Here is a 27,216-nt window from a genome sequence, read left to right on the forward strand (position 1 = left end):
TTTATAGAAAATAGTATTTTTACATTTCTTTTCACTTTGCATTTGTAAATTTCTGTTGAAATTCTTTCAATCATGGCTTCATGATATTATTGCCGTTAATGAAAACGCAGAACTCCATTCGTACGATGTTCTCTCTCTCTCTCTGTCACACACGTTCAACAATAGTACAATGAGGATTCCTAAATATTTTGCTTTCCGATACATATTGTTTTTATAATGCAATTTATATTACAGGGTGACACCTTATGTATTTATTTCTTAAAGTGTATATATTATCATATTATAAATCACGTATATTATGTATCCAAAACATTGATGTTTGTCAATGATGTAATGATGTTAATGAATTCAAATCAATTATCATTTTCGACTAGCCTTGTAAAAGATCACAATAATACCCAAACAACTTTTCCAGCAAGATCCCTGCAGGACCTTGAAGAAAACTGAATATTTACTGAAATACTAAGATCAATGCGAGGTCACTGGAAGATCATCGGGCATACTACCAGAAATCTTTGAAAGATCAATCAAGATATAGATCATCGCAAAAGCACTCGACTAGCGGAGACAAAGTATGTACTGAGCAATCAGTCAAGAATCGTGAGAAACAAACGATGAAACAAAGGTCTTTCTGAGGTCTTTCAGTTTAACTCTCTGTTGAATTAAAGCTTACGCTCGATGTTTGAAATCCTATTAAACCCAATATTTTTCCTCCTGACTTTGATATATTTGGTATCGATTTTATTGGATATTTTTTTCTCAATGTCTCTAACTCTATCCAATCCTCTTTCTTATTTCCCCACCCTCTTCTTCAGAAGTTCCATTCTCACTTATGATAGTGACATAAATGCATAGTATTGATGAATCTATTCTATGGCACACAAAATATAGGGAGTTTTTTAAAAACTGACATCAACGAGTTTGTTTGTTTTTATTTCCATATAAAACAAAATATATACATGATCAAATAAAAAAAAAGAAAAAATAGTCAAAATATGGAGGATTGCCCATTTCAGCGGTATTAACATAATACCGCTGTTCTTCCATGGGGTCCTTGAATTTACACTTTTCACACTTTCCTCTGAACAAAGCAAGCGGATTATTTTTTAGACTTTAATTCAAGTTATTAATTTTAAATGTATTCATTCATTATTTCATTCATTCATTCATTCATATGAATTCGCACCCCTCTGCCAGTATGACAAAGAAAGAGGAACAAATGAAGGGGATGGGGTTGTGAATAATTCCAAAAATGAGATTGGTCTGACCAATCATTTCCTTTCCCTCGCAGACTACTGAATCTGCTGCCACTACTGACACAACATGGAACGATGTACTTGCAAATACAATTACATGCATCCCATACACAAAACAGACAAATCATTGTACAAGTAGCTTTATAGGATATGATAGGTATATTTATTTAACATGAAAATTGGAATCTTCAATGTACAGGTGCATGAATTTATACATATATGATTAAGTTGTTGACATTCAGATAAAAATACCTGCATGAATATAAACATAACGAACATGGTAATGGATTTTCTGTAACATCATATTTCTTTCACCAGTACTACTATTAAATATTCAAAGGAGAATGATAACCTTGGAGCAAGTTTGGTTATGTGAGAACAGAAAATAAAAGGATAAAACCAAAGAAAGTTTTAGTAAAATGGTTACTTTATGAGCATTTGAATGTCAAGATCACTAATGCTATAGGGATCCTCTCATTGGCAATTTGGACACTGTTCTGATATTACAAACAGTTCATTTGTGAAATAATGTTGCAGAACCTCTAGCACATATTCTCTAATAAAAGAAAACCTGATCTTGAGATAGACCAAATAAAAAAAATGTAAGTGAAATGTGTACTTAAGTAATCTGGAAATTGTATGTGAGTGACATCCTGATCTTGGTTGCATTGGCAATTAGAGATTTAATAAGTGATCTCAAAACTGAAATGCTCATAACTTTGTTGTTATTCATTCAATCTTCCCCAAACTTTTATTGATCTGTTTCTTTGATTCATCACTTTGATATGAATTCAACTTGTTTCAAGGGTTTCCTTTTCCTTTAATATCATCTCCCCCCCAAAAAAATTTTTTTTTTTACTATGGCCTATATTCCCAAATGTCTACTACTTAAAACCAATTTCAATGGTAATCCACCAATGGACAGCCACTAGTCAGACAAATCACTAGTATTCATATCGATTTCAACAGCATTTTGATTTTAGTACTCTGGTAGACTGTTTGCAAATAATAAAATTACAGTGGTTTCCTTGCCTATCAAAGTACACAACCAGGAAACATGATACAAAGCCTAGAAAATCGATCATAAAGATGATTTGTGCAACTGATTGAATATAATGATCAATACATTCAATGGTAAAGATCGACCCTACGATAAATCATTAAGCTTTATATTAACAGGGCCATGGGGAAACATTTCATAAAGCTCATCAACACTGACAACATGTCATTCTGCAACTTTTATTATAGTAACGGCAAAGAGCTACGGGCATACTAATGCAACGAACTGAAAGACATTCCAGGAGTAATTTTAAATTGTGATGTCACAAGAATAACCCATTGCCACAGACAAATGTTTGAAACAAATTCATCCACGTACACCCTTTCAATATTACATGATCAATAATAAAGTCATATTTCTATACTCAACAGGTACACTAATGCTATTCCCTAATAACAGAGATGACTGCAGTTAATTGATGGTATTCTGATAGGTTTCGTTACTTTGTGACCTTCATTATAAGAGTTCAATTAACAAAATTTTACAAAGCTCATTGGTGTGCATTGTGAAGGTCAATTTCACACTTTGCATTCTTATCCCATAAGCCGTAAGCAAGAGAAACTCTGGCTAGGGTCTACAGAAGATGGTATGATACTGATTTTAAAATGCATTCCACAGGTTAAGACTGCAGCTTACAACTTTCAGCATGAATCACACTAAGCATCTTTCCAGCGTTCCCCAATGGTTATGGATCCTGACATGGGAAATATATAAGAGGGACTTAAACAGAAAGACTGCGCTCAGTGCTCAGTCACTTCTGTTCAGTTGTGAAAAAATATCAAGCTCATGTACAGGCAGTCAATAGCAAAAAATATGACCTTCTTGCAGATTGTAGTCATTTTAACCACCTGCCATTTCTTAAATCTACATGTACACTATACACTTATCATAGCTGAAAAATTTATCGTATCACAGATAAATGGAAAGGCAATTTATAACAAGATATAGTGAGCTACCTGATCCTAGTACTATGAAATGTATGTACAAATCTCCCCTTTTCACAAAGTGATGGTAGAGAGCAAAACACCTCTCACTTCAATTTCAGTGTTCTTGTTTCGTTTTTGCTTGATTGTTGATTTTTCACTAACAACATTAATAGAGGCTCGTGATCATTTGGACCATAACAATGCATAATTTGTAACTATAATAATAGCATCACAATTCAAATAAACCAAGAATAATGATTGGAATAGGCTTTTAAAGTCCGAACAAAAACCAAAGTCACTATGCATTAAATAGATTGATATCAGGACTTGCAACTTTGTGAAAACAGGGAGAGGTGTACACATTATAAGTCTGCTTATTCTGGATAACACAGTTTCATATATCAAAAAGTTAATGGGGGAAAAAGAAACAAAAATTGCCAATTTTCTAAATACATTATCATCCTATCTATATTATTGCCATATTTAACTTAGAAGAGATCATTCATTTACACACATAACACAAAACAAACTTAAAAAAAAAGGAAAAAAAAAAAGAAAGCTTAAAAAGGGCAACCTGACTGAACAATGTAGATTTCCAGCTAATAAGCACTTTCTGGTAATAAAGAAGTATTAACCAGGAATGTACATCACTACCATGATTGCCAATCTAAATGATTATCTCACATAATCATACAAGTATATGAGATAATATTATATCATAATTATCAAATTCAATATAGGATTTCAAGAAACATTACACCTCATACAATGATACACAGCATATTTCTCTTATTAACAGCTTCATAATGAAGAATTCATTAACTACAGAATCTTAAATTCTTTTTCGACTGGATGCCTATACTTGCACAGATTTTAATTTACAATGACATTTTTAACATCTTTGAATAAAAGGAAACAAGATGTGTTTATCTCAAATTGTTTCCGTCGGCTGATATCCCCCTGGAACGGTCCGTGAAATAGGTAAAATGTTCTAAGGGCAGTTAAGCATTAGCCATCAATTGATCTTACACATTCTCCCAACATTTAACTTAACAGCACTTCCATCAACAACAGAAGACAACATTTATCAATATATTCAAAATGATAGACGACAGGTCAGTCAATATTTCGGAATCAAAACACCTTTTTAGGATAACTTATCTATATGAATTGATATGCATACAAAGATGAGATGGATTATACTACTGTCTTAGGTACCTTCTAAAAAATTCAGAGCCTCATCTTTCCCGCAGTAATCCTGCAAGCAGCCTTTCATCATACACATCATCAGTCACCATGGATAAAATGGTTCATTTCCAATTCGTCTAATGCTAATTCGTCCAATTGCCAACTCGTCTACTATCATTTGGTCAACCATCAGTTCATCCACTCACCAAATGGTCTACTTTCATTTAGTCTAATGCCATTCCGTCTAATAACCAGTTGGTCTAATGGCCATTTAGTCTATATACCATTTGGTCTAATTAAACAAAGTGTTAAATTGTGCAAAATGAATGAAAATGAAATGAACATTAGACCAACTGGTTACGAGACGAAATGGTCATAGACGAAATGGTGATTAGACAAAGGATGATCGGACCAAATGGTTGTTAGACGAAATGTTGATGGACGGAATGGCAATAGACTAAATGAAAGTAGACCATGTGGTGATTGGACGAGTTGGCAGTAGACAAATTGGCAATTTACCGATAAAACAATGGTTACTGCAGGAAAGCTGCAATGAAATAATGCATAGCATTCTTATAGCAGGATTCTTGCTAAAAGATACGGCACAGACTGTGGACTTTTTTAATAGCCCATGCTGCCTAATAAGGTAGGAACTGAACACTTTATCTAGTATAGGACATACACTGTGCATACATTGACGACTTCTATATATTCAAATAAATAATGCCTGACTTTTCCCCTATACCATAAACAGCTATAATTCTGCTTCCCTGCCGGAATTTACAGATAATGTCTTGATATAAATTTATGAAAACAGAACTAAACAGAACAATGGCTGACTGAATGATAAAGTTCACCAATTAATATAAATGCAATATATGTATTAGGTATCTAAGCTGCACTCTACAAATAAGGTTGGTTCAAATGATGTGATTCTAATATATTTCCATAGATAACACCCACAACCTGGAAGGGAAGTTGGCTCCCAAAATTTTATTTCATTAAATTACACAACCAAATTGTTCAGTTTTCACAAGATTAATGAACTGCAGCACTACATAAAATGAAAGAGAGGTTACTTTAATTGACATTCCTATGCATCTCATTGATAGGACAGGCAGACATATATATTCACTTCCCACAAATTATTATTTCAATTATCTTTCCTCAATTTGGAAGAAATTGCCAACTATTTTATGGGTTTCGCTTGTTAAATTTCTTCATACATATATATCACACAATACATTATATATATTATATGTGTGTTAAAACTGATACCATCAGTTATCATTGGGTTTATATGCAAGGAGATATGCAGTTACCATTCTTTTGTAAAGGACTGATAACCTTACTTGTAGTAGAATATTTATATGGCAAGATCATTATTGAAGGGTAGGTGATGTGAAAATTTGGTTGACAGCCCTTCAATAATTTCAAAAATATTGTATATAAGCCGAGCATGAAATTCAATTTTGTTTTTTCCCCCTTCTTACACTACTAAAAACCTCGTACACTTCAAAGTGTTACATATAAATTGGAGCATTAGAATTCAATAATATTTCAATTCTAAATTGAGCAGTGTTACAGGTATCAATTATCAGTAAAATAATCTTTTATCAATTGCATCATCTTTATTCCTTATTCAGCACATCATGCAGGCAAAGACACCTCCATTTCCAATTGTAACACTATCAGTCAAGTCATTGCAAAAAATTATGACAATAGTTTTCAAATAAGGAAGTACAAGCAGATCAGACAAAAAAAAAGTAAACACAATGCCACCTTTGTAGATTAGGACATGAGGATATTAGGATGTCATTAAATAAATAAAAAAAAATTAAAAAAGAATTCTACTAAGTTAATTTCTGGATGTGCTCAGCTGTACATCTACTGCAAAAGCTGAAAGAAAGTATTTTTTCCTTGTTTCATATTTGCTGTCTTGTTGAGTGTGTGTGGAAATATCACCCTCTAGAGTAAAAAGCTTACGAGTATAGAGGATTTCAGTTAGAATTCTTTATCTCTTTCCTGTAAGAGCTTCCTGAATAAATAAAAAACTGCTGGGATGACAACAACTTGCATCTAAAAACAAGTCAATGTCTTGGGTGGTCTTTCATATACTGTTCCCACGTTATGCATAAATTTACGAACAATAAGTGACTTATCCTTTCTCGTGCTAAATGAAGTTGAAAATGTGATCTTTTTAGATAAAGATACTCATTCTGAACAAGTATTCGAATGTCGAGTTGTTATAAGTCAAGATGTGAATTACAGAAAGTTGAATCTCATTTTTAAAACAGGGCTTATTTGGGGCGTCTCGTTCTACCAGTCATAGAGAGTGTGACAACATAAGGCTGCCATTACACCTTATCTCATGGAATACTCTTCCTTTTTTTTAGACAGGAATCAGTACTTCTGTCACATCACAAGCTTGGATTTGAACTAGTCATCACTCCATTAATCATCTAGTCCGCAGAACAGTGATTTTCAAAGAAAATGAACATTAAGATACAAGGCCTTTACACTCCGGTTATGAAAAGTGGAAGGCAGGACTATCTTTGACATGATTGATTTGACATATATCACACACACTTGTACTGCATTCTTTACTTAGAATCCTTAGTGTCATCCTTTTCGGCTGAGAATCCTCTTACTTCACCCTCCTTCCTTTCCTGTTAAATGAAAACGAACATAGAATGGTTTAATAAGAGGAGACAGGTATACCTATGCAACACAGTAATATGAATATCTGTCTTGGAAGGCCGACGATTCAAGCCATTCTTTTCTCACAAAAAAGTCTTTGTACCTATTTTGACAAATTAAAGTGCACAAGTTGACTTTGATACATCAAATTGAAACTCTTCTTGCAAGATTTCTCCAAGAGGTATTTATGAAGAAAATATCAGAACATAAAACAATTCATTTTGTTTATTTATTCATACATATTCAAACAATTCAACTTAGTGTTTTGCATCATTGCAAATGCTATAAACGTATCTGAAAAAAAATCAGTTGTTTTTGTTTCTGGCATGAAGACGGAAAACGAATTTTCCCTTATTTCATTTTTGAAAAAGCAAAAACAAAACAAACTTAGAATGAATTCAGAGTATTTTGGACAACCAGGAATAGCCCTTAAATTTTTCATTCCATCTCCATTCTGGCTCATTCTGAATCCAAGGGACCATGGTGTTACAATTAAAATTCTAGTGGACTTACTTTATCAAGATCTTGTTTGGTTTTATCCTCTAGTGCTCGTATGTCATCAATCGTCATACCATGGTACTTGTCTAACCAACAGAAAACTTGTCGATGGAAAAGTGTGAATAATCTATGTTCTTGCTGCAAGGTTCAAACACACAATGAAAATGCATTTAAAATTATTTTTAACACTAAATTCGGTTCAAAGAAAGCCATCAAACATCAAGTAAATGAGTCAACTACGTTATGTGCCAGAGACTGCATAGGCATTCATTTGCTTCTTTCTCCAAATGCAACCATCAAAGTAAAACATAAGAAGATATGAAAGCTACTAGAATTTGCCAAAGATAAAAATTTATGATTATTCCTGGAATTTTAAACAGAATTTCAATCCTATGCGGTAGTTTTGCATAAAACATCACAAAATCAAAATTGAAACAAAAATGATACGATGTTTGATAGCAACATGTTACTTATTGAGCAAGTACATGTATCTAGTGTTTCCAAGTCAGTGAGATATCAACTTGAATTTCTATGTAAATTTTTGACTAGAGAAGCATGTGAACTACTCCATGTATTAATTTCCTCATGCTTTACAAATTTTGTAAATGTATTCTTTTTGGATACTCTTTCCTGATGGAGGCTCATGTCCTTATTTGCATGAGTTCCTGAAAGTAGTGAGCTAACAGGGTTTTTTCCTTTAAATTGTTGAACAAAGCAGTAGACAGGAGGGTACTGGGTCCAATCAGGATGTGCTATGAACAGGGTTTCCACAGAAATTTGAAAACAGAATTCCATGACTTTTCCATGACTAAATTGCTGTTTTCCACGACTTCCCGTGATGTCCCGGGAGTTATATATAATCTGGGACGTCACAAAACTGGGAAAAATGGAAATCATTTTCTTGTTTTAGCTAATCTTTCTGAGCTAGAACAAAAAAAGAACAAACATATCTCGATCAGTTCTGCAGTGGATAGCATGTTTCTAAAATCACTACTTTCACTTGATAGAGAGATAGATATCTTCATTATCAGATACCTGCTCTTTGTGTGGGAACCTATCTCATGTAACTTTAAAATAACCAATTGAAAATTGTCTTTGAAAAGACCCTCCCTTTGAATACAATTTATGAGATGAAATGTCATAGAATCTTTCAATTTATTTGTCAATGAATTGAAATTAAAAAATGAGTATTTTGAGAATCAGCTATGTATAATCTATGGCTGGAAGCAGCCATTGCAGTAAGATGGCCTAGAGTAGGGAAAGGCAGTTTGGTTTTCAATTAGTTTTAGAACCACTTTTTATAAGTGAGGCGGATGCCCAATGCAATTTCCCTTGGTCTATCCTGAGGGCTGGCTGAAGGGTGCTAGAAGGAAATAAAACTTACTCTTATAACAAAACTCTCTACTCTGTTTTGCAAACCCCACCACTTAAATCTGATGTGCACTAGTTTGTAGCAGCACATAATTGGTGTCTTCTGTTCTTTGTTCAGATCCTGATAAGAAAAATGAGAAAATATGCACTCAATATTGTGTAATCAATAAAAAGGTTCACTATTTTCAACTGCAAGCAAAGTCCATTCTATGTGTTTGATAATTTCAAATGCAATTATCAAATCAAGATTGTTACGATATTACAACTGAGCATTGAAACCTCAATAATTCCAACCAATAATAAAATTGTGGGTGTGGAATAGACATTCATGAACTCAATATATAACATATATAATTTTTTTTTTCAAAATATCAACAAGAGTCACTATATCGCAATTGTGATATATTCTTTTTATGGTAATTTAAAAAAAAATAGAAGAAAAAAAATGTCCACAACAAAGGATAATTTAAGATGTCCAAATATTCATGACAAGAAAGAAATGGCTGATATGTCCTATACATGTGTGACTTACAGTAAAAATAGGCTTTAATTTTGACTCAGATTTAGAATTCTTAAAGGTTACAAAATAAGTAATTCTAACAGTTAAAGATGCATTTAAATAATCATAATTTCCCAATAACTTCAGGTAAGTTCTTGCAAAACTCAATTTCATGTTCAGACTTTTCTTTACATTATTTGAATGGGATTGTTTTAACCATATTCCCATAACCAATGCCCATAATACTGGGTAAATTCCTGTTTGATGTTGGTGTTAGTCCATCTTTTCATATTAGTACAGCCCCTAACTTAAAATAAAGGTTGTCCTGGAAAGAATCTCCCTACGTGCTAAGCTTATTTGGCTCATAGAGGTGGGAATGAAATCCCAATGATACTTCAAACACCAACAACTCCATGAAATGAATAAAATTATCTCTACTTATATGTACATTCCAATCTCTCTTCAGAGGTCCTCGCCCAGTCTTGACCGAGTGAACTTTGGTAGGGTCTTCACTCTCCTTGTAATCCTACAGAAATAGAAAACAATACAGTGGAACTGTTTTTATAAAGCTGTTTAAGCAAGATTACAATCAACTAAAATATGGCATGCCAAAGGTATGTCACCGCATTAAAAAAATAATTTTAATGCAAATTGTACATTGCCTTCATACAAATTGAATCTATTGCAGTTGTTTCACCTTTGGTAATGAGTCATGAACACATTGACTACCATTCTAGCAATATATTATCCAGTTGCTCAAATCCGCAAAGTCTTGCCTTACTTCACAGATAGCTTTATCATTACCATCCAACTCTTTATAGATTTAAATATTATTGTGAAAGGTCAAGTCTAACCCAACAAAAAGTTGATTTGAATAGAAAGAAAAGTGAAAAAAAAAAAAAAGAGCAACACTGAAAATTTCATCATATTCATATGGAAAAAAAAAGAAGAAATTTAGGACTTTACAATCATTGTCATTCACTCACTATTTCTTTTTTACATTATTTTATGAATTATCAAGTATTTCATTTTTCACAGATTTGACAATACAGCAGCTCTTGCAGTGGTAAAAAATCCACATGTTCAGAGTGGATTTATGATTAGAAATATTTTCATGTAATAAAATACAGGACAAATAGTATGTGGTTAATGACATTGGTTTCCTCATTTGCAGCCCCATAATGATGTGCATACTGTATACCTGTTTGGTGAAATTAAACAAACAAATTAAAAAATATATATATGTTACATCTGCTTTTAATCAAATGTTTGGATGTTTTACAAGCATCTAAGGCATTGAAAGGGAAATTCAATATTTTCCAATCTTTGATCAGGGTACACTATGCCAAATGGGAGCTCTTGATAGACCGACTTTCAATTGAGTTATGAGGAGGTGGCTAGAGGATACTTACGCCAGAACTGATTGGGTCATTCGCGATATCAATGTGTACAACTTTCCTGTGTTTTAAAAACTCAGGTGATAGATTGTGAACCTGGAAAAGAAAATGGAAAAAAGAACAACTTTTTAAATCAGGACAATTTCACTACTACTATTGTGATCCTGGCCCAATTAAAAAAAAAACACAATTGGCCATAGAAAACAACCATATGATCAATCAATATTTATGTTACAAAAGCCCACGTTTATTTTTTGCACAAAGCATGAGACCCTACTTCCATGCACTAATCAAGGATGAAAATGTTTTTCTCCAATCCATCTGTAGTTTCATTCATTGTAATATATTGATTGTGATCAATGTTGAGATGAAGCTTAGAAGATTCTACACTTTACTTGTAAACTTGCTTAAACCTGCACTGCAAATCCCTATTCATGTCAAGTGGCCTAGACATGAATTAGGGCTTTGCAGCCTGAAAAAGCTATCCTGAGAGAGCTTTACTAGCACTGGGAATAAAATCTGAAGATTGGTGAATGATGTCATAGCATTCAGTGGGCAGACTAGTCTTGCACATAAATTTTGAAGGTTGATAATCGCAATAAGTTGGATTATATCCAGATATATATCCATATGCCTGGTTACCTATGAACAATTTTGTCATAAAATGTTTCTTTGACAGATATTTACTGATATTCCAAGAATGGAAAATGTGAAATCTAAGAGTTTGTTGACCACTTGATTTCCCTTTTTAGTGGAAAGACCTTTGAAATTTCCCCTGTATTTCTAAACGAGAAACAAGTAATAACCTTGACAGTCGAAGGAAACATCCTTCTTAAAAAAAAAAAAAATACACCATTCAGATTCATTTACAAAAGTAAAACAGATTTACTGCAACACTGTTTCAGCAGTTTCGGGTAAACGCTGGTTTATTTTGAGCAATTTGAAGGTCATCACAAAATGAAAACAGACCGATAATTGCACTGCTCCATTATGCCTGATTCTGGACAAAAATTATGAGAATTAATACAAAATCCTTATATGAATTTCAAGGCTATTTCGAGCACCTACAGCATAGAGTGAATTATTAATCCAAATGATGTAATAACAAATATTTGCAATTGTTGGAAGGTTAATTGTACATTTAGTTTCTCCTCTGTTCAGTTCAGTTTCAAAAGTTATTTTCTTATTCAAAACATCAGTCATTGTCCATATCTTAATACCTTTATTCCTTTTCTATTCAGATGTGCTATTTATTCCATCATTCCATGTGATTCTTTTGATGAACATCTTTCATTACATAATCACCCTTGTCATTTACCAATCCTCATCCTAGTTCTTTTTTACTGGTTATTTTTACGAATCGGGTGGCTACATTATAGTTCAGTTGTCCTATTTTCTCTAAGTTTATTGGTTATCTTTAGAGTAATTTACATATTTTTATATTTCTTTAGTTACTTTTTTGATATGGGCCAGGATGGCCAAGTGTATAAGAAGGAGAATATAATATTAATTAATAAACATTCACAAACAGATACAGACACTGATCCAGAACTCTACATTTACTTTATTTTTCCTTGTTTCTTTTTAGTTTAATGCTGATGTTTTGGACCTGTTGTGTTACTGATTATTTGAACAGTTTATATCATTTTCCATTATCAATTAAACCTCCCTCCAACTGAATAGGTATATACTGAAGCTGGACTGAATAACATACCAAACTGAACTGAACAGTTCTCAAACAAAAGCAAACTTAAATTAAAATAAACTAAAGACTAGAAGAGAATCTTACATTTTCCTGTGTGCCATTATCCTGTTTGTGCCATGTCTTGATACTTAATTCGAAGTTGTCCTTCATGTAGCCTGGATTCTAAGAAATAAACAAATCATGTACACAGAGTTAGGAGTACAAGTAGGGTTTTTCATCAAGAATAATAACAATAATGTGTTTTGAGAGCATCATTTTACTTCCATCCAACAAATGAAATGCAAGCCATTTTATAAAGGTGGCTACTAGTATGGCAAGGACCTTGATGTACTTTATTGAGGTGCACATCATATCTTATGACCCAGAATGTGATGTCACTACAAAAAGCATTAGCCTCATAAAATATGCAATCCATAAAATTTAAGGGGTTCAGAAAAAAAATTCCACCATACACCCTTACTGCTAACCACACTACTACAGGTTCAATTTTGTGATATTAGTGGTACGGCAGGCATTTCCTGTATATTGCCATGCATTTTTAACTCGCCCCATTTGTGTTACGTCACCCAAATCTAATGATGGCATCCTATTGGTATTAAGATTGTCATAATTCTAACAATATTTACATGTAGTATACCCACACAAAAGTATAAGTTGTGGGAAAGAAATTTCAAAAGGATGCTAAAAACAGTATTAAAATGAGTAAGGGTTATTTGCTTACATCTTGTAGGACAACCAATATACATTATTTGGAACCTCAATTTTGTTCTCTTTGCCCATACCATTGATTTCTTACCACATTTCTGTATAAAATTTCATTTCATCAAGCTCATTTTGATATGCAAATTTATGTGAATTTCTAAAATCCAACACCCTACTTTTTTAGCCCCCCCCCCCTCGACATTAATAACAATAAATCTGTAAAACCAAAAGATCTCGCCACTGCGTTTCATGACTTTTTTCTTTCAAGACTTGCACAACTTTTAAGACCAATTTCATGACGAGGGGGTACACAGTTCCGGAGTTAGGCAACCTTTCATAAACTGTCAACTGTCAAGCCGAGGGTAGGCGAAGAGTTCCAAACAAAGATTTGATATGTACACAAGGGTATAGGATGTACTCACTGATATTATAGTACAGCAATATGGGTATGCATTGTGCGCCTTCTCAACCACTTCTAGAGACCCTTTGGGGGCCAATAATCTTATAAATGATGGCACTTTTCTGCAATGATAAAAGAAGACAACTAGTGTTATTCATACTTCTTATACATGCGGTAAACAATATGAATTTGAGTTTGAACACACTCCAATGAAATAACCACCAAAATTGGTCCTGGTAAGTAATTCCTGGGAAATGACCAAATTGTTCCACCCAAGTATGGTCTGAAGGCCCGATCCCACTGCGCTTATGGATGCAAAGAGGATGTAAAGCGTAAACAAATCTTGACATCCGCTGGAAAACGCTATTCATCGGCTGTGTACTCATTGCACACTAGTTTCATACGCTCTATCCATCGAGCATCTGTCCACTGTGATTTCATCTGCGCAAAAAGTTTTGAGCTGCACAAAACTTTTAAAACAGATGAACTTTCCGCTGTGTACGATGTAAATCTGCAACATTACAAGAAACAATTTCATGTCCGTTATCATCCGATAAACGTCCGCTGCATCCTTTCTTCATCCTCACAACTCACATCCACTGCAGCTGAACAACGGAAAGAGGGAGGAAAGATAAGGTACATGGAACGTATAAACATAGTAGCACAGAAATAGAAAGGATGTAAAGCGTATGCATCACGTAAAACGTGTATTCAACCCCCCCGGTAACCCCTTCGAGGCTGTCATCCATTTCCATCTGCTAGGCTTCCGATGAACATCCGCTATTAAACTACATGTACTACTCATGTCCGTTCTTTTCCGTTATGTTTTCGCAAACATTTTGCTAATTTTGTCCATTTCTGGAGCGGATGAAAACGGATGGAGCCACCCCTGAAATTTTCTCACCAGCTGTGTCCTTTATGAATATGTTTTGTGTCCATTGGCCAGTGGGACCGTCCAGGCCTTTACATAAGCATTATGCAATAATAAACATTATCTAGAATGTGCTGTTGACTATATCCAGTCTGACCCTTTCTCAGCTCAGAATACCGGTACACTATATCACAAACAATAATAAAATTATTGATGGGTGCTACCACATTACTTCAGGTTGATATGTTAAAAATCAGAAGTCAGGGTCATGTCAGATTCCTTTGGATCTTTCAGACGAATCCTGTCCAGTTCATTTCACTTCCAACAGCAAAGCAAACTAATGGGGATGTAGGAAAGTCACGGTTGAAACAGAATCCCATAGGAAGTGAATGCTCAGTTGATGAGAGTTTTGGCACCTACATACATGAACTGTTGATTACTCAAGTATTTATTATCATTATTAATATTGTTGTTGTTGTTCTTGTTATTATTATTTTATTTTTTCAATTATTATTTTTATCACTTTTTTTAAATATCATTTTCATTTTTATTCTATTTTGTATTTTATTTATTCATTTTTTATTCATTGTATCATTATCATCATCATTTTTTTTATGGGGGGGGGGTTAGGTACTTACGATGCTAGATGATATATCTTGTGTGTAAACTGTCCTTTCTCTTTTGTCGTATTGCCTGAAGCATCTGTTACGTCTCTTTCATAAGGTTCATTTACTAACACCTCCACTCCATCTCCTCCACCTGTTACCTCCTTACTCGCCTCTGCTACTGAATAAAGCTGACCAATCTGGTACTGTAAAAAATACAAAAAGAAATATGCAACAGATATGCAAATAATTTCATCACAGTGAATTGTTTTCAAATTTCATGTAAATACCCTGCCATGATTCAGTTCAATTATGTGCTATATCATGTAAGTGACACATGAGATGAGATGATGTATGTATTTTGCAGTGTATTGACTTTGAGCTTTTAATTTGCTGAATTTGTCTGTAATCTACTGTACATACATGTAGTACTTAATCATAGCCTACATGTATCTGTGAGAGTGAGACAAATCGTTGGCGTTCATCCGAACCGTTGTATCAGTCAATTTTGGTCCAAAAAATTGATTTTGAGATTTTTTCAGAAAATGAAAGTACAAGTCCTGCTCTATTCATTACTAAATTTTTAGGCAGGAATTTATTTTATTTTCTGAGATATGAGAGGATTTTCACGGCGATGCCATACAAATTTTAAATAAAATGCACAAATCCCATTGGAAACATGTACTGTAAGACCGATACAACATTTTGACTGACCGCGATTTCAATGCACGCGGTCAACAAAACCGTTGTATCAGCACTGGGCACTGCATTGACTTTGCACGTGAAAAGCGATACAATGTTTTGTATCGCTTTTTCCCTATGGCATTTATGTACAGGGGAAATTTGCTCATTTGCGAAATTACAAGCATGTAGCTCTTTTGCCATATTTTCTTGGATCCTTACTTTTGTGTAAAAATAAAGATACCAATGTCAAGCAATATTCTTGGTCTTTCCAACCATGTATTTTTCAAGCAATGAATATATGTTGTAAGGCTGGGGAACTAAGTGTAAAAATTATGGTAAACTTTGAAGTCGATTTTCTCTGAAATGGGTTTGTACTGTCGTATGCGTGATACGACGGTTCGGATGACTGCCGACGATATTGTAAATCAATCTTCTTTACTCTGTTTCATGTTTGATATTCAGAATAACTAGTGCATGAACAAGTGTACAAATTGTTTATGAAATTAAATTGATCTATAATAAGAAACTGAGAGTTTCCTATTATTTGGGAGTTATTGGTTAGGATTAAAATGCATGCATAAAACAGTAATTGTAAGTTTATCATACTGTAAGCCACATGCACTGTGTAGGCCGAGGACTGATGTGTCAGTACTATGATATACAGACAAATTTCCTTCAGTTTATTTTCAGCCATTTTGAAAAGTCATAAATTCACTGGATGATCAGTACCGGTAATCACTGTTTACATGTAGGGGAGATCGGGGTTAGTTGGAACACGGGGTAAGTTGAAACATTGTAATTTTCTTTAACGCCTGTAAAAAAAATGTATGCAATAAATTGAGGGCAGTATTGCATAAATTTATTTTACAGGCATTAAAGAAAATTACAATGTTTCAACTTACCCCGCGTTCCAACTAACCCCGATCTCCCCTACCACTATAGTATTTTTCCTATATGAAAAGAACTTGAAAACTCAGATTTTTAAACAATATCCTCACAACAGAAATTAACAAGATTGACAATGCAGAATACAAACGATAATTCATGTACAGGATCTACATGTACATTGTTATAAAGTCACAACAACCTCTTAAAGCAACTTCTGCATACAGAAATATGTACAAAAGATTTCATTTAAAGTTGCATCAAAATAATGTACTTCATGTACATGTACATGTAACATCACACGACATACTGTATAGAGATATTTGTCTGTCATGCGACTGACATCACAAAATCATAACATGGAGTAGCTTCATGATCATAACTTTGAAAATTCACAACGTTGTTCCTTGACTCATTTTCAAGCCTTCATCAATAATTTTTCATTGTTTTATCTGCTTTTACATGTATCAATAACAAGTTATTATCAGGATGAACTTCCCCTTTAAAAGCACTGACATAGACCATTCAAGCTCTCTTTAAAACAATATAAATCAATATTATCAGTGCTTCATCTGCATTGGCCAGTATACAGTATTAAGAACCATCTGTCATAATGTACAATAGGTCTAGTACTCTACACACAGAGAACTCCCTAGACTATATTAATCAATAACCATTGCATTTTTCTGTCTCCATGTCACCCATGAACAATACAATACGGGAACAGTGTTTCCTTTTTTTTTTAATTAACAGAAAAACAGAAACTTTGAACTTGTATTAAATGCACAAATGCAAGATTACATTATATTTCATCAAAGTGTAAGTAGAGAAACATTCCCCACTGTTCTGTCTAATTTGCTCAGATAAGAGGATTACGTATAACATGAAAAAAAAACATTTGCCAGATTTATTTTGGCCTTTTGACAAGGTTTTTGACTTGGCTACATTCTTCATCAAGTTGTGGCCGAAACGAGACTAACGGTTGAAGAGATTTGGCAAGACCCAGGTGAACCCGTGACCTCAGTCGCAAGACTTTTGGATTCTGGTAGAGACATGAAGGTACATACATGCATTATTCATGAGCATGCCAATCAACACTTTCGATGCATGCTGATAACATGCTCCTGTGCTACGAGCTTTCATTGATGCGAAAAAAAAACGCTTGCGGATTGGCTTCTACCTCTACTACCGTACTCATTCAAGCCGTGAACAAAATATTTTATGTGAGAAATCCAAGCCATGTTCCTAGGCTTCAATGGATGGTATATTCACCAAGGTTCAAGTGGTTAGTCTCTGTTTATTATACTATTTGCTCACTTTTTGATACACGTACATCAGACACATGACCTTGTTATAAGGCTAGATTCTTAGTGAAAAAACAACAAACTTTTTAGGTGCCGAGAAAGAGAAACAGGCAGACTTTCCACCAAATGGGAATGAAAAATTATTACATTCTTGGATCCCCCAAACTGTATTTTCTCCCTGAAATTGTATTCTAATGATTAAAACACTGGCACACTGCTCTTGCAGATCTGGAAAAATAAACCAATGACACACGTATATCTACATGTATATGAGGTTTAAACAAAACGATTATTAAGGCATTGGTTCACATTGCGATAACTGGAAAACCCGATATAGATTTTGGTTACTTGAAAATACACTGTACACTTTAATATTATGTAAAAGCTACTTTTAAAAACACCATCAATACTCAAAAAGTTCTATCATATGGTTCCTGGAACCTCTCCCAGGCTCAGGTTCAACATTCACATACCGGTACATGTATGTAGCACTGGTACATGTACATGTTATACATAGATGTACATGTAGGGCCTACCTACAGTGTACATGTATCATAAAGATAAACATTTTTTTGCAGCACAACAATATCACTATATTTGCTCCAAAAATGCAATATTTACAGTACATGCATCCTTCCTGAAATTTGTTACCGGTAAAGTGGTTTTCAATAAGGATCAAATTAATATCATACATATCAAAACAAAAACTCACAATATATTGGGTATACATCATATACATGCACATGTACCTACAGTACATGTATCCTAATAACCCTATTGAGAGATTCACAGTGTACCGAGATCCTTTATAGTATTAAAGCTGATCTCTTTTGTATTCAAATGAAATTTTTATCTCATTCTTATCTCAACCATTGTGAAACGAACTCATACTCAACCTGCACAGTCTATCAATAAGTTCAAATTACCACGCATTACATATCATCCTGAAAAGGTAAACTGCAGTTGTGGCCCTGTGAAAATCACAGAAATGAATTCCAACTATATCAGACAAAATGTCCAACAAGTGTTCAATATTTCATCCATGTGCCAAATAAAACTGACAACAAACAGGTCTTTTCTTAAAGGAGAATGAAACTCTTGGAGCAAGTTAGCTTTTGTGAAAGCAGAAAAATCAAAGAATAAGATAAACAAAAGTTTGAGTAAAATAGGACGAGCAATAGAAGAGTTATGAGCATTTGAATGTCGAGATCACTAATGCTATGGAGATCCTCCCATTGGCAATGCGACCAAGATCTATGATGTCACAGATGAACAACTCTCCCCTTTTGGACACTGAAAATATACCCCAAAACATCTCTTTTTGCTCATTCTAATCATATGACAAACGATTCATCAATGATATAATGTTGTGAAACCTCTGTACTTGTCCTCTCATAAAGAGAACACCTCACCTTGTAATAGACTCTATAAAAGTGAGAATATAAGTGAAATAAGTACTAAAGTAGTGAGGGAGTTGTACGTGTGTGACATCACAGATCTTGGTCACATTGCCAATTGAGGATCTACATGGCATTAGTGATCTCAATATTCAAATGCTCATAACTTTCTTATTATTCATTCAATCTTCCTCAAACTTTCAACAATATGTTTCTTTGATTTTTCTCTTTGATATGGATTCAGCTGGTTTCAAGGGTTTCATTCTCCTTTAATCTATCATGAATTCAATGTAGACCTACATGTGTTTTTTTTAATACTGTTTTCAATGCAATATTTCTATGCTGGTTTCCATTATTTCACACCATTTCGGCTTGCTTTTAAAATACTATGATGCATGTACATAAGTACATTTAAATTGCATGTAGAATAAAAGTAAATAGAGATATAGATAATAGAAAATTAGAACAAATCACCACAACTTTCAAGGTTTCCTGTTGAAAACTAGATGAACTTGATAAGTCGCATGAAATTTATGAGAAGGCCGTTGAAGTCAATGTCAGGGCTTAAATTAATCCAAGATCATGTCATACATGTAAGAGACACTGTGGATTGGCCTTGATGCCCCTATTACTGGCATTTGATATAATATTGGGGCCCTTTTCTCATTTGTACTGAAATACAAAAATAGATCTTTTTGAAAAGTGCCCTTGCCCTAGAAATTTATAGAAACTAAAGGCCTGAAAGGTTTATCATATCATACGTAGTTCTCACATACACGGTGAGGGTCTATTGTAGGTTTTCATAAAAATAGTGTGCTGTGTTCTTCTGGTGTCTGCAAACTACATGTAGCTAAAAATTAATTAAAATCTGAAAACAAATGAAATACTAACATTTGTTTCATGACCTTGGAGAAGAAAAAAATAGCAGTCGAATGACAGAATGTCTTTTTTTTGGTTAAATATAAAGTTTATGAATTTTTTCACTAGAATCATTTTGGATACCCTCGGTGGCAATATTGACTGTCATTAAAAATGACATTGACAGCATAGTTAAGTCACACCAAAATGCCAATGACCAACTCAAATTGAATCTCTTTTCATCTTTATTAGTGAAGAGATAAGGTGTATCAACAGAGCGTGGAGATGGTAAGAGGAGCTGGTACATCAACTCTATGTTTGATGTACGAGGGAGTGGTATTACATAGGTAACCTTTACCCCAGATATTTTCTTTAAATAGTAGAGATGTACACTTCATCATAATCTGTGTCCAGAGATAAAGTCCTGTCTTTGTCTGACACAAAATTTGAAGAGAGGTGTCCACTGTACTGTATTCTTTCATACACAAAGACCCTGTTCTCATTACCCTTTCTAAAAATAGTTTACTGGAAATGGGTTCAAGAAGCCGGTTCAGGAAACCAGTTTGAAAGATCGCTTTGCTAGAGTTCCCAATTGATCACCTGAATGTGGTTTTCAAAATCACTTCAGGTAAAGCGATCTTGTTGCTACAGGAATGTTCTCAGAGGGGGACACATTTCGCGCGAAATTCTAAACCGCACCGTAGGCATTCTACACAGTGTGTATCAGTAGCGCGCTCAAAATGTGCGAAGATCGCTTCCCAAAGGAGTTGTGTCCTCACTAACGCTAAAACCAGTTTAACGAGGCAAAGCGATCTTGAAAACTACATCGCAAGGTGGTTTTATGAACCAATTTGGAAAATCGCTTCAAACGATCTCATTACACGTTAAACTACATGTAGTTTCCACTAAACTAGTTTCTAGTTTAGTTTTAGGAAGGAAGTGAGAACAGTGTCAAAGTATCCAACAGATGTACATGTAAGGTGACCAGACATCCCAGACTATATAAAGGGACAGTCCTGTATTTCACCAGTTTGTCCTGCATCGGTCCAGTACGACCCTACCCACTTAAAAGTACCCAGGACATCGTTTTGTCCTGTATTTCATGATTTTGAACACACTCATTTATCTTCATAGCTGCGTAATATAAATAATGAACAATTTTCAATTTCAATTCAATCAATTTATTTCACTCCATAAAATTTTTTTTGAAATAGGTGCATTATTATTTGAAGTTGTGCAATTAGCGAAAATGTATCACATGACATTCAACTGTTTTGAGCATTGCACTGCAATGCAAAAAGGTGCGCAACAAAAATTGAAATTGCACTCCAGCGGACCAGCACTATTGTTAGAGTAGAAGTCCAACGAAAATTAACTGCAACTATTAAAGACTTCTGTTTCTGTGTTGCTATTTTATAAAACAAAAAATGCACTTGCTCTATCGTGTGTAAAAGTAAATGCAGTGAAAGCTCGGTTTCTTTAAATGGTGTACACTAGTCAAGAGGCTTGTGGACAATGCGGAACCTATATAAAGGAAACCATGCGTGCACTGCATTTCCACTAACACATTGGCTGTATGCATTAACTGGCTAAAAATGAGAAAGGGAACAGAATAATCAAACAACTTACCTCTTCTACTGTCATAGGAAGAAGAATCCGGCTGAAATAACAGAGGGGGAAATGAAATGAAAATGAAAAGTGATATTGAAATATATTCTGCCAACAAAGTAAAATTGATGAGACAGACAATTATTTAGCAAAAGAGATACATGGCACAGTGCATTTTCATATCCACCTTGTCTGTAGGAGCCAAGCACATTTATAGAAAAAAATTGTGATGCTACACTGTAGCGAGCTGAAATGTACCTTAATACGCCCAAAAGAAAATAAAACAAGGGAAACCTCAATTTATTTAACCTCAGTTAAAAGAACTTTGAATCATGATTTGGATGGTAGGGAAGTCATGGGAAAAGTAGTATCCAGACCATAGAACTGAGGTGGGCTCTTATTTTTGTTTGATTTATTTTCTTTAGGAGCATATTCGGGTACATTTCAGCTTGCTAGCATCGCGATCCTTCTATTATATGGTTGGCTCCTGGGCTCATATGCTTTGCGTCAGAGCTCATTTTGGTTAGTCTGTGTTGAGTCTTCTGCAACATACAACAACAAATATTTGTTTGAATGTTTGCAAGGAGAAATAAAAAAATTAACAAATGTTTAAAAACTCCTCAAAACAGACGGCTGCCAGCTGTCTAGAAGTTGCTTTTCCATGCACCACCCCACTGAATAAGCATTGCATTACCATGGCGCTGGCAGTGACAAGTGCTGGTGGCACTTGAGATCACTCAAGGGTTCATTACATGCCGCCGTGCATCTCTATGAGCTGATCCTTCCACTTCTTTGGAGATTCCTGGAGTCCAGATAAAGCACCATGCGATTGCACGGAATAAATCGATATGAAGTCCATTTGGTGACTTATTTTGGCACTCTGTTCCTCAACTTTTCTTGCTCTTGACGTCGCTGCCTGTTGATACCACGACAACATCAATTTTTGGCCTAAAGAGGGCGCATGTTTTATATTCATATCAAAGACATGAAAAGGGAAAGACTAGGCACCTAAACTATTTTACATGCAAATTGACGCAAAGCACTACGCGAAGTCCGTGAAGTGTCCAATCTTTTTATTGTATAACTATAGACTTTGGTAGACCGTATTATTGACAAACAACAAAGCTTGTACTGCTGGTTTCGTTCGAGGTACGTAGATTTTTTCTATTTTTTAAATTAGTCATCGTTTTAAATTATTTGTAAAAAAGTGTTATCATTGCCAATGATAATCTTAAAATTAAATTATGTTTTTGAAGGTAGAGTGAAGTCCCCAAACATCGGACGGTTCCAAATATCGGACAAAAATGACTTCAACTCCCTCCCCATATCTACAGGGACCCGCATTGGCAGGGGACTTGCATGCATAAGATACATAAACATAACTGCTATTGAACTGCACACACAGTAGATCCAAGTTGCTGCTCAAAAAAAATATTCCCGGGGTTAAATCCATGATTTTGACTTCCAGAGATTCTTATGACCCTCGCTAATTATGGACTTCTAAAGATCAATGACCAAAAAAATCTTAAAGGGGGAAGTGATTTCCGCCGGAAATATCGCTTGCCGGAGCCGAAAGAGGTCCGTTTGGTAAGTAAATTATCATTATTTACTGATTTCTATATCAAAATTATTGATAGTAATAATCGAAATCCGCATTTGCGCAGCTAAAATAAATTATTTTATCAATGATTAAGCAATTATTTAGGGGTCTAGAGTGCGATTTATATCGATTTAAATTGATCGCAGCGCACAACTCTACGCGTCCGATATTTGGAAACTGCGTCCGATTTTTGGCAAAAAACACGTTTTCGGTACTAAGTAAATAATTTCCGTTTACCATAATTTTTTAGATTCTATCTTTTTATGACATTAATATTCAACATTTGTACTACTGAAAAGTCGGAAATAAACATTATTTTTATTTGATTCAATGATTGTATTTAATTGTTTTGGTCCAATTATGCTGAAGTGTCCGATATTTGGGCACTTTACTCTAGTACTTGTCTAGACCAAAAGCTTCGGTCTCTATTATGTTGGTTGTTCCGCTGAACTCAGTTGGCTCCACTCACCAATTACAGAGACCGAAGTTCTAACTCGATCTGCATCTGTACAGGGACTCAGTCTCGGCTTGAGTCAATGGCCGTATGTCATGTATGTTTATGTATTAGGTTCGGATGAACCAGAGAAGTGGGAGTTGCGTGACAGCCAAAGTATAAAGTCACTGTTTTTTTCTTTTGAAGTTTATTTTTCCCCATTTTGGTGCATTTCAGGCCAAAAAAATTATTTTTGGTCCAGTTCTTTTTATATACTTTTATGAAATAAAGACAAAAATTGATGAGCCCTGTCGGGGGGATTTTGCATTGTTAACCCCCTAATGGCGATTGCACGAAAGCGAGCCATTTGTGTACGAGGAGAATTTTTTTTTTTAATGTTAAAAAACTCCTCGAAGCAGATGGCTGCCAGCTGTCTAGTAGGTATAATGGTGGGCCCCAAGTCTGCGCACCTAACAATTTGAGTTAAGATTTAACATGAATTTCTTCTTATTTCACAAAATCTTTCAGTTAATAATGTTCCTTATATTATTATAAGTGTACCAAATTTTTCATTGAAAAATGAAAGAAAATATAGGATTATCTTGAAAAAACTTCGGGCAGTCATTTTCAGATTGAAAAAAAAATGGTACCCCATGTCTGCGCACTCATTCACTTTGCACACGATTCAGGGATTTTGATGAGAAAGTCTGCCGTCACATGAAATGCCCTAAATTCATTATTTTTTCCATTTTGAGTCAAATTTTTTTACGAATACCTGTCTATGTATTGCATGTGTAAAGTCTGTGTTTGTTGCGTATCTTCTATTAATAGAATCGCGCAGATACGCGAGTGCGCAGACAAGGGGGAACTTGCCATACTCATGAGTCATGGTTCTTGTCATGCACGCTTGTTCATGTTGTTTAGGGGTTCAATTCAGGGAATACTTGCCAAGACTAAATAAAGAGTATTGTTTTATTTCCAATACTTCATGTATGGTAGGGGGTCCTAAAGCTGCGCGGGTCCTAAAGCTACGCACCACTCATAGCGCATGCAGTTTTTATGGCAAATGCGCACTCTGTGTGTGGAAATGTGATTGCAGAGTGACGAACGATTCCTATTCAATTTTTTCTACAGAGGCTGCAGTAAATCTCTAAATGCAGAGAAAACCAACAACTGTTTGGAATTTTGGAGTTATATTCGCTTTAATTTCATTTTATCCTATAATAATTTGAATATATTTTAGAAATTGAGTCACAGGAAACACTATTTTTTTGCATGATAAATCGAGTGTGTAGCTTTAGGACCCCCTCTACACCGGGCGGCGAAATCAAGAGGTGTTCGGAAAACACGGCGGGATTTTCGTATTAGTGAGTTTTGCGATATTTTCTTCTTGGTTAATGATCTTTAGAATGTTTGCCACAAATTAGTGAAATATAATTTGTTGAAATATTAAAATTGGGATACTTTTTAATATTGTTTGAAAACAAAGTGCGTAGCTTAAGTTTAGGTCCCCCCATCATACTTGTTAAGCCAGGGTAAGGTTTCACACGCCAATACTTGTTATTGTTAAGCCAAGGGGTGCATTTTCAGAATATGGAAAATACAACTAACTTACAAGCTAAGTTAGGGTGGTTTTCGAGAGCCCATGATCGCGCATGGTAATGGTATCCACTCGTCGATAGAAGAAGTGAAAAGTTGGCGGAGTATAGCAAGTCTGCATATGCCGACTTAACCCAAGACAAGACAAGAGTCGAGACACCGACTGGCAATGCCAATCATGCCAATGCATGGGCAATGCAATATATGCATGCAGCAATGACTGGTGTCAGCTCAGTGGTGAACGGGCCGGGCTGATAAAAAACAGTCTAGGCCTACTGTCTACTTTTAATATTAAACATAATACGTATATTGTTGATTTCAATGAAAATTTCATCACATACTTAATCATAATGGTAAATAATATATAAATACAAAATGACTTACAACTCCTTCAACACTCCGTCAAAATTAGGCATTGTGTCCGTTTACGCAGGATATTTCAAGTTCGACTTCTGCTATCCGCTAGTGTTTATCACTCATTCGCACCGTACCGGTATCCCTTCTTCCAAGCTAGTTCTGTTAGTCTTTTCCAAGTCATGATGAATGATTTTAATACAGCATATAATTTGCATTTGGTATGGCCTTTGCAACATGTGGTCGTCAGACCTTCCTCCAGTACCTTTACCAGCTGCAACCGAGATCGAAGTCATTAAAAGCCGACTCTGAAGTTTAGAAAGAACATAATATATACATTTTCATTTGAAAAATGAAATGCAACTTTGTTTTTTTTTACCCATATATTGTTACCAAAAAATTTATATTATTATATACCAACATCAAATCGGATAACTGAAAAAAAAAATGGGGGCCAACATTTCTATCTTACTGAAATACAGTGTTCCATTATGGTTTAATAGTATCCAACCCTATTTTCCATATAGGTCATACGTTCACATATGGGTATGCACAATTGCACATTTTAAGCCTAAATTTTGTCGTTATTTGGCCGACACAAATCCCCACCTTGCAGATCTAGCCAGGTTTCAATTTTCACAACGAACAAACCAAAGTCACTTTGCCTCCAAACCGATATCCACGTACCCGGCCCTTGAGCCGGGGAAATTCTGCCAGAAAAAACAAGGCAATACAAAATAATGCATTATTTATTCAGGGCCTACTAGGCATACCGTATGGGTACTAGTATTCAACCCGGCATAATTCAAAGATTTTGACATATTCCCCAAAATATTTAGAAATAGGGAATTTATCTTAATTTCATACCTTTGTTATTTCCAGGGTAATCTGTTGTCAGTATTTTCTTTATCAATCTGTTGACTGTATGTGCAGAGGAACGAAATTATGCGGCGATGGCCTTTTGCACTGAATGGTACTAGTATTCAACCTAGTGAGGATTGATAGCAAATCTTAAAAGGGTTTGGATTGCTAAATTAGATCTAGATCTATGGAAGTCTCTGGCTTTGATTAATTCCCTGTTTGGTCTCATCTCAAATGGTCTAGTCCATAGTCGGATGGGACAAGGGCAGATTGAGAGACAGGGCCATCTTTCATCACTAGGTTGAATACTAGTAGCCTACCGACGGATTGAATACTAGTACCAAAAACCGTCGCCGTACAATTCGCCAATTCGATCGCCCGCGCACACAGTAAACTGGTTGAAGAAAAAAATAACGGAAAAATAATAACCAGCATTTGCTCTTGGAAATAAGACA

The 27,216-nt window shown here is 34.8% G+C and overlaps 1 protein-coding gene across 2 annotated transcripts; it reads right to left on the reverse strand.

Annotated features, from left to right (window-relative positions):
- Positions 1–1,396: 1,396 nt before the first annotated feature.
- LOC129254647 (phosphatidylinositol transfer protein alpha isoform-like) lies at positions 1,397–26,208 on the reverse strand. 2 transcript variants are annotated; one of them, XR_010296204.1, is made up of 11 exons: positions 25,931–26,082; positions 21,936–21,966; positions 15,212–15,384; positions 13,725–13,824; positions 12,685–12,762; positions 10,911–10,991; positions 9,947–10,024; positions 9,013–9,120; positions 7,644–7,766; positions 3,604–7,099; positions 1,397–3,343 (listed from the first exon to the last, which is right to left on the reverse strand). XR_010296204.1 is itself a non-coding variant. In XM_054893149.2 (10 exons), the coding sequence occupies exons 1-10, from the start codon at positions 25,960–25,962 to the stop codon at positions 7,034–7,036; spliced, it is 870 nt and encodes a 289-aa protein (XP_054749124.1). In that variant the 5' UTR covers positions 25,963–26,208; the 3' UTR covers positions 1,397–7,033. The 2 variants fall into 2 exon arrangements, 1 of the variants encoding a protein (XP_054749124.1); XM_054893149.2 differs by having other exon boundaries at positions 1,397–7,099; positions 25,931–26,208.
- Positions 26,209–27,216: the final 1,008 nt, after the last annotated feature.

This window comes from Lytechinus pictus, chromosome 2, assembly GCF_037042905.1.
Source record: "Lytechinus pictus isolate F3 Inbred chromosome 2, Lp3.0, whole genome shotgun sequence".
Lineage (NCBI taxonomy): Eukaryota > Metazoa > Echinodermata > Echinoidea > Temnopleuroida > Toxopneustidae > Lytechinus > Lytechinus pictus.